We start from the raw sequence: 8848 nt of genomic DNA on the forward strand, positions 1-8848 counted from the left end.
TAACTCTGTCCATTTCAGTCCAACACTGGCTCCTCCATATCACAGAGATCCTAAATGGGCAGATGCCATGTGTAAAATGGCAACAATGCTCTGAGTTACAAGTAAAAATTGAATCTGACCAAATATGGTAATGTTTTCATTGGATGGCATTGTGGATATTTATGAATGTTCAGCAAATTGAAAATAAAACAGCAATCAATACTCCATGAAATATTTATTAGATTGAAAGCACAGTAATTCATTCAGCATTGGATCAGTAATTTCAGATCAGTTAAATTTTCTCAATCCACTGGAAGAATATGCAAACATTTGAAATGAAAAGGCATACAATAACCAAACCGAAAAAGAAAGAAGCAATTACTGAGGATTTAGAAATATCTCTTGCAAACCCTTTACAAGCACAAACATTTCAGCATAATGTTTGGAAAACAAGCATCCAAATAGCAAGCAACTTTAAATTTTATCTTACAAATGTTGCAAAAATTACTTCAAGCCAATATAAATATGTTAGTCATCATCTATGAAAAAGCACGACTATTTTAGTTTACCGCCCTGAGGATATTTCCATGCCCAGAGATATTTGTAAATAATACTGTTGTTACTTTAAAAAAGTACAAGTCTATTTGTTTGTTCTAGGAGCTACTGTAGCTGTTGTAATAAGCTGCAGTAGCATCTGCTAATACAGATATAAGGCTCCTCTCTGAATTTGTGCCTCCTGGTGAACAAATGTCAGGCAGATGTGAATTAATTACCATTCCTGCTTGATTTAGATGACTAGAGGTGTTCAAATACTGATCAAACTCATTGCGGTCCACTTCTCCTAAAAGCTCAGCTTGGGTGATATGTTCCAGATTATCTAGGTGATGGTGATCATGGGGAGGAGAAAGGTGAACTGATGTGCTCGAGTTCATGCACTGTGGAGCCGGCTGCTGGATCCGGTTATAATAAGGAGGAGGTGGAGGATGGCTGGCTGCAGAGTGCATCATGGTAGATCTGTTCTGGGGAATTGAAATCTGACTAAGATGTCCACATTGGATAGGGCTTTGACTGTAGTCTGAATGATACATTAGTCCGTTCATCTGGGAAGGAGAATCTTCTGTACACTGAGTTGGAAAGAAGCTGTGATCGGCATCAATCACATCTAAAGGGGACATCTCAGGAGTGGGTAGCCCATAGTTGTCAAAGCTGTTGTTTGTTGTCTGTGTGTCCCTGAATCTGCTGATTACAGGAAGTCTTGAGGCTCGTGGATAGCCTTTATCCTCTTCCTCCTCCAGAGGTCCCCTGCACATTCTTCCACTGCGGACAGGAGGTCGATCATGCGGGATGTTGGTGAGCAGGAAGCTAGGATCTACACGTTTGCAGAGACGTTTGATCTGTTTTTTCCTCCGAGGCCTGTATTTGTAATTGGGATGATCCTGCATATGCTGGACTCGTAATCTTTCAGCTTCCTCTACAAAAGGCCTCTTCTGTGAAGGAGTCAGTGCTTTCCATGATTTACCTAAAATATATCCCATGAATTCAGAGGTAAAAATTATAAATCAAATTCATCTCCAACTCATAATTAGACATCATTCCTTCTATATTCACTTCTTTATCCATAAGAAAAATTATTCTATAACTAAATATACTTTTACAGTTAAAAAAAACTGACAGTTTGTGCTGTGAACAATAAACACTAATGCTTTATTTAATACCTTGTCACATGAGATTGTAATGGAGATTAACTGCTTTCAGTGTTAAAATTACGAAAGAAAAGCAATATTGTTAAAATAAAGACATTACTTATTGGTTTTTGTTTACCCAAGTGAAATGAAATATATGGTGAGCAAGATGAAAATCTTTATTTCTGAAGTTTAAAATATCAAATAGAAGGAGTTAGATAATTAATCATTTCTTCCTAAAGGAATTGAATGTCAGACAGATAAAACAATTATATTAGGCCTAATTCTTCACTTCCAGTTCTTTCCACAATGATTAAAGTCTCTCTGTTGATAGCCAACAGAGAGACATGGTTAATTGCCAAAATTGTACAAAATATTTTCCATGCCTCTCCTCCTTCTCAAATTTGTCCAAACCATTTCCTAAAGTAACAACTCATGTAAGGTGCAGTCCCCTTGGCATCAGGAGCCGTTTTGCCTCTGGCACAAGAGGACCTTAGATGGTCCGTATTGGCAAACCACTCAAGTATATAAACCAATCTAGTCAAGTCCATTCCTTCTATTACCTGATGTCCACATAGATGCTCTCTCCAATTGGTATCTTTGGAGTGTGAACTCTGGTTGAGATCAATCACCCCAGTAGGCACTAGAAAACATTGTCTTATAGAAAGCAAAACTTATTTTTTAAATGAATAAGTAACACTTTTGTGAGGAGAGTCCGAGTTCAAAAAGGACTCCAAATAAATATATTCAAGAAACATCGAATTTATTATAATTAATTTCCAAATTCAGTTTCCTCATGTTATCAAGAAAATTATTCCCAAAACAGTATTGACTATTGATCTGTTGTACATTGGTAGCAAATACTCTTGTTTCTAAATTAAGATTATTTCACCATTTTTTATAGCAGACATATTTGCAGTGTTTTGAGTCATGGAATGCCTATCCACTAATGCGGAATGCTTCGTACAGGCACTGGAAACATAGTTGTTGTAAGTAATTATGTAGATATTGGAAAAACTCCTTCCACCTTTTTGCATTTAAACAGGAAGAGGAATAATACCCTACTATAACTAGTTATTATTTGTCTGCAAGGAAAATACAAAGCAAAATAGAAATTTAGAAGGAAAACCCTGTCTTGCTTACAAAGTAGCATTTGACAGGGTGTTCAAGTCAATACCTTTTCTGTGCCACAAGACCATTGTTTAAACTTTGTTATTGAATTATTGAAACATTAAAAGAGATTTGCTCTTGGGTATATTTAGAATACAATCAATGCTGTGTTGTAATTTTGTTCCGAAATCTATCATGTCTCACAGGTTGATAAATTACTCAACAATTTTGCAGTCTGTAACATCTAATCCTTAAGAAAGTGTTTTAAGAAAAGCTGATTGAAAGATTAAGTTTAATATAATTCCACCCCCAGAAATATGAAAGAAAATTTGCAGTCTATTTAGACATATATTTTAGGTAGTAAATTAATTGACTTAAGATTCAAGATGATGACTCCACCAGATTCAATAACAGTGGCAAGAAGTGGTTTGCAAGAACTAAAAATAATATGTCAGTGGAACATCCTGTGCGTATACCGTGTAGATTTCCAGCAAACCCTTTGTAAACATATTGCCTCAGCTGTGGCTCCTGCTCAAAAGGCAACAAAGCAATGATAAAAGCCGTAAATGACATGTTTTTCTATGCACTGAGAACTGAATATGAATTATTACTGACTTTGATTGTCTACTATAAATTGTAGAAATCTATCTGATGAAAAAAACTCTATATCAACTTACTGCCACTCCTGAAGTTGATATCAGGCAACTGCTTGGGAATGGAGGCTGCACACTAAATATGCAAGAACTGGAATTGTTGTGAAGATCAAGTGAATAGGAAATAACTAAAAGGTCCCAGGTGATTACAATTTGGGTCATATTCTGCAATCTATATTGAAAAAGGAGTTTGATCTCTAACTTGGATTCAGAATTTGGGCTTTGGCTATTCGTATTTCATTCTGTAACATTTTTCGAAGAAGAATTCAGCTCTTTTAAAGTAACGTAGAAATGGCCCAAAGAAATCTTAGTTGGTCCATTTAGCCTTGATGATTGTTTTATTGCCAAAATGCGTCAAGGTAAGATAACATCAGTTGTCCAAGGATGTGCTCTTGTGCTTTCTCTAATATTATTCATTGACTAATGCCAGGGAAAAGGATATTTGGTGATTTAAACATTTATATAAAAGTAGCAAATGCAATGTTAATTACTGCTCAGATTTTGCAAAAAAACACTGATATCACTGATAATGATTTGGGATTGTTGCACTTTGGAACTTTTTAAACTGGAATAGTTAGCTATCAAGTCCATAACATAGGTTTCAATTTGGACAAATCTGCTGCACCATTACTTCTAACATTTACTAATTGAAAAAGACAGGTAAGAAGTACAGAAATTGAAGATCACCTTTCCAGAACAACCTACAGTGCAGATAATTTGATTGCTTCTGATGTGCTTCCCAAGTTTGTGCATTTATGACTCTACCTGACCTCAAATCTACTGTAGGTATTGATGCTTGACATCAGTTCATGCTTGTCTATTGCCATTCTAAATGTATGACCTTTCACATAACTTAATTTGAGGTAGTACTTTAGATTTACTTCTTTTGTATTATTCAATACTTCCTAAATTTTTTAAAATGTTGCTTCATTTCAAGATACAGGCTTCTCAATTCTTTCCCCCTAAATAATCATTAATAATCATTACTGCTCTTTACACTACTTCTTCTGTATCTTGTTCACCTAAACTGTATTCAGGGCACAGGGGTACCACAAGCTTATACGGTCTCATCACAATATCTACAAGCAGCTACTCTGTTAATTTGGCAATTCATCTCAGCTTCTTATGTGATAGCTTTTGATTGCAGCTTTATAAGGACTGGGTATGTTATCCTAGATGTTCCAATCGCCGTTATTTTTGTACTGGAATTAACCTGTTTAATATAAGTGGGTCAAGTGGCGAGAAAACCACCAATGGAAAATCTAGGCTGTTAAATGTCAAGTCCTATTTTTTTTTCAATTTCACCAGTATTAATGCAATTCATTGGATATGTATGCCACAATTAATTTTTCTTCCAATGTACATTATGTTGCAATTATCTGTATGGACTTTCATTTGCCACAGTCTGTCTACTTTTTGTAGCACTATTTAGCTTTTGTGGCCTCTATTGTCCGCTTATGAAATGAAACTTTTTCAGCACTCCAATCCCTAATTTAGTATATTGTATGGGTTTTACTAATTTACATTGAAGTTGAGTCCCAGTTGTAAGTTACAAATGGATTCATATATCCTGGGACGGGGGAGGGGGAACAGTGGGGGGCCTCCATTCCAGTAATTGGAGAAAATGGATTATCCGTACTTGGCCTTGCGGTTTTGTTTTAAATTGCTTTAATTACTTTCCCTTGTTTTCCTATTTTAACCCAAGATTATACAGGTGTAACCCCTTAGATAAGCTTTAGACACCCTACTCAATTCAAACTCCTCATTATATTTTCCTTTATGTGGAATATATTAAATGATGATCCTTGTGGGAGATGTTTAGATGCCACCTAGTGGATTTATAAAAATTCATTCAAATGCATCACTCAAAACAAAATCATGATTTGAATTAAAAGTCCATGACATGTTGCATACTGAATTAAAGGTTATTTGATACACATGGAAGCTATCTATACAGGAACACTTTGGATACACTAAACTGTACTCTGTTAAAACATACTTTTACATCCCTTTGGGATATAGGTACAGTAATTACATTTCAATGATTGCGTTGTTATGTAGGAAGGCCTGCATAAACTAACATGTCAGACCCATTTCAAACCAAATTCAGGCACAAACAAAAAAACATTATTAGGTTAAAATTATTTTTAAATTAATTAAGGATAAGCAAAAACTGGAGGCTTGACATATTTTTCTTTTAATCAAGCCGTCTCTACTTTATTTTAAAAACTGAAACCTGCAGTCCAGTCCTCTTACAGGTTATGAGGTTAACATCTTACAGAAGGAAAATTTATTTAATTCTTAGTTACATTCAAATTTTCTTGGGGTTATCTTTTTCCATAGCACACCATCAGATGGATTTGGTTGAAAGCAAAGCAAAAAGGAAGCTAAAACAAATCAACAACAAAATTATTCCAGCCAATCCAAAGCAATAGTATATACCTCAGCTACAAACTTAGCTATTGTTAATTTTTTTAAAGTCTGCAGACACAGCGTTTTGGTTTGAATGCAGAAGGTGGGACAATTCAGTGTTCAATGTTCAAAGGAATCACATCAGCATCTACGTACCTGCAGTCTTTAGGGTTAAAGCAAGATTAAATATAATCCTGAACAGGATAAATTTCACTTAATATCATGTCACAAAAGACAGTTCATTTAATAGTAAAAATGGCAGGATTATGTTATACTCAATCTGCTTTAAAATTATTCATGTACCATAATGTGTCATTATGTTTCAGAATTTTAGAAATTTATTATTCATTAGAAATTTAATTTGTCCCAATACAGCTTTTGTGAAAAGAAAGGATCATTAGTCAGCAGTGTAATTTTAAACAAAAGATTCCGGTAATATTTTATCATCATTTATATGGTTGAGAAATTAACAAAGTCGAGAAGACAAGATAATATATACACTTCAGTAAAGGGCCACATCTTGGTTCTGAAAAGAATAAATATAATTTTATATATTAACCACACTTTTTCTTAACTTATAAAAGCATGTACAGTGAAAAATGTAACCTTACATATTTAATTAAAATGTAAATTTTAAAAACTAAATCATTACCGTTGACCATACACAAAATTACTTAAATTTAGGAAGAGGCGGTAATAAATAAAAGTGTGTGTAATTAATGATGTTCCAGATTTGTTGTATTCAATTTTCTTTTTAATTGCAAGCAGTCTTCAATCAAAATGACTATTAATAGTATTCTGTGTTTCTATATTCTAAATAGAGTCATTTCCAGAAATTAAAATAAAACTGAGTTCATCAGTAAAATAATTTCAAATATTTAAAAATGTGACTTTTTACTTATGGTGAATCAATTTTCTGGTTTGCTTTGGCACAACTTTAGATACAACCTTGTCTATCTAAGTATAACTTGTGACTAATATGTTTCAGTTAAAATTATATTTGATTGATTTTTGTTCAAACTTCTGTGTATACTTACCCAGCATTTTGCTGAGCTCTGCATTGTGAAGGTCAGGATTTTGGATTGCTAGTTTTTTCCTCTCGTCCTTAGCCCAGACCATGAAGGCATTCATGGGTCTCCGGATTCGTGGTTCAGCTCTGTTCCTGCCTGAAGATTCGTGAGCTGTAAGCCCAGCCCTGGGCTTTCCTTCCCCAGCAGGAGAGTCCAAACCCTCTGTCCATGAATATGGGCTCATTATTGTAGCCATTACTGTGGATCAGATCACTTCAATTAAAGATAATCTGTCTAACTTTTGGAAATGTATGTAAAAGTGAGTAAGATTAAATCACAGTGGTGCTGATGCTTAAAGCTGGTGAGATGAACTCCCAGATCAGGAAAAGAGTCCCACATTCATTTATTCCCTTAGTGTCAGTTAGTGGCAACTTTAACCAATGACCATCAGGCTGTTTTAATAAAAGCTCCTCCCTTGACTGGTTCTGCAATCAAACAGCTTTGACTTGTAGGAACAAACTTAGAACTACAGAGCAGAAAAAGGAAGTGTTGCATTTGAACTTCTCAACATCTAAACAAAGCAAGTGATTTTGACTACAAAAGACTGCTTAGTATGTGTTGGATTGTGAATTATAGTAGGATATTGTAACTGTATTTTACAATAATTGCATTGCTTATGTTACATTGAACACACTAGAAAGAAACAATAGTCAAACAAAACCACCGGGGGCTCAATTTAACAGCATTCTCAGCAACCCCCGCACCGCCCCCCACCCCACCCTCCATTTCCTAAAACATGTGAGGGGATTTTGAAGCGTGATTAATCCATATCCATTGACCGTACAAAGGCAGCATTTGATTTTCTTTGTTTTAAACAATTTCTGTATCCAACCTGTACAAACCCTTCAGTCGATTAGCTGCTTGTTTAAGCAGGTAGCCCATTCTATGAATGGCTAGCAGCAGTTAAAGCTCGCTGCCCTGTTTAAAGATAGCCTACAATTCTTAAAGGGAAGGTGCACTGTAGCTGGAGCAAGTTGTGACTGTCAAGCAACAAGTGAATTTCACCTGGAATACATTGAATAACAGTAAAACATGGGAGACTGTGGGCTCTAAGGTTTCAGACATTCACTGGAAGCCTTGGATGAAGAAGTAAAAGGAAACAGAGGCATCCTATATCAACAGGGAGACAGGAGATCCTGCTGATGCAATCTCAGAATAGGAGCAAATAGCTATAGGGTCAATGCTAGGAGTTAAACACTGAAAGTCAAAACATAGTGCTAGAAAAGGTTCAATGACCTCACAAGAGTGACCAAGCATCTTCAACTGCCATTTCCTAGCAATTGCACAAGCTTAACTCACCACACCTTGATTACTCACCTAGCAACAATTTGTATCAATTTCACCACACATAGCACTGCTGCAAATCACACTCAACAGCGCTGCAAGCCACACTCCCACACTGCACAGCTTATACAGACTGCCAGGCATTCAACCATGACAGTCATATCATCTAAACAGATTGTCTAATACTGACTGACAATATTTCCCTCTTTCTTATAAGCCAAGGTGGAGTATGGCTGAGGTATCAGGAACTAACCAGTAGGGAAAAGGCCACGTTTAAGCCATGGGGGAGATGATGCTAACCATTATTGGGATGCTTATTGATATAGACGGTGGAGAAACTGACATAAATGATAATTATATCCTCATCTGTAATCCCACCTACATCCCATTTCTGCTTATGTCATACACTCTGCTGATTTAGAAGGTGCAAGTATTGTCAGCAAACACTTTTCCTTCCTCTAACCATCATCTGTGCAACCCCCACCCTTTTGTCTTTCTTCTTTCATATAACCAAGCACTGCAGCGTTGGAGAAATAGCAACATGACGCACAGTCATTCAATTTTATACTTGCAGCCACAAGTTCAGGTACAGATAAAAAATATATTTTACAGGAGAATAATATCTGGACCAAGCATGAGTCCTGCAGCCAAAGCAGGG

General features: G+C 35.7%; 1 protein-coding gene across 1 annotated transcript; it reads right to left on the reverse strand.

Annotated features, from left to right (window-relative positions):
• Positions 1-206: 206 nt before the first annotated feature.
• LOC122543571 (transcription factor Sox-7-like) lies at positions 207-7242 on the reverse strand. The gene is made up of 2 exons (XM_043682381.1): positions 6874-7242; positions 207-1498 (listed from the first exon to the last, which is right to left on the reverse strand). Exons 1-2 carry the CDS (start codon positions 7100-7102, stop codon positions 633-635), a joined length of 1095 nt encoding a protein of 364 aa, XP_043538316.1. The 5' UTR covers positions 7103-7242; the 3' UTR covers positions 207-632.
• Between the last annotated feature and the right edge of the window lie 1606 nt (positions 7243-8848).

The sequence above is a fragment of the Chiloscyllium plagiosum genome, chromosome 3, assembly GCF_004010195.1.
Source record: "Chiloscyllium plagiosum isolate BGI_BamShark_2017 chromosome 3, ASM401019v2, whole genome shotgun sequence".
NCBI lineage: Eukaryota > Metazoa > Chordata > Chondrichthyes > Orectolobiformes > Hemiscylliidae > Chiloscyllium > Chiloscyllium plagiosum.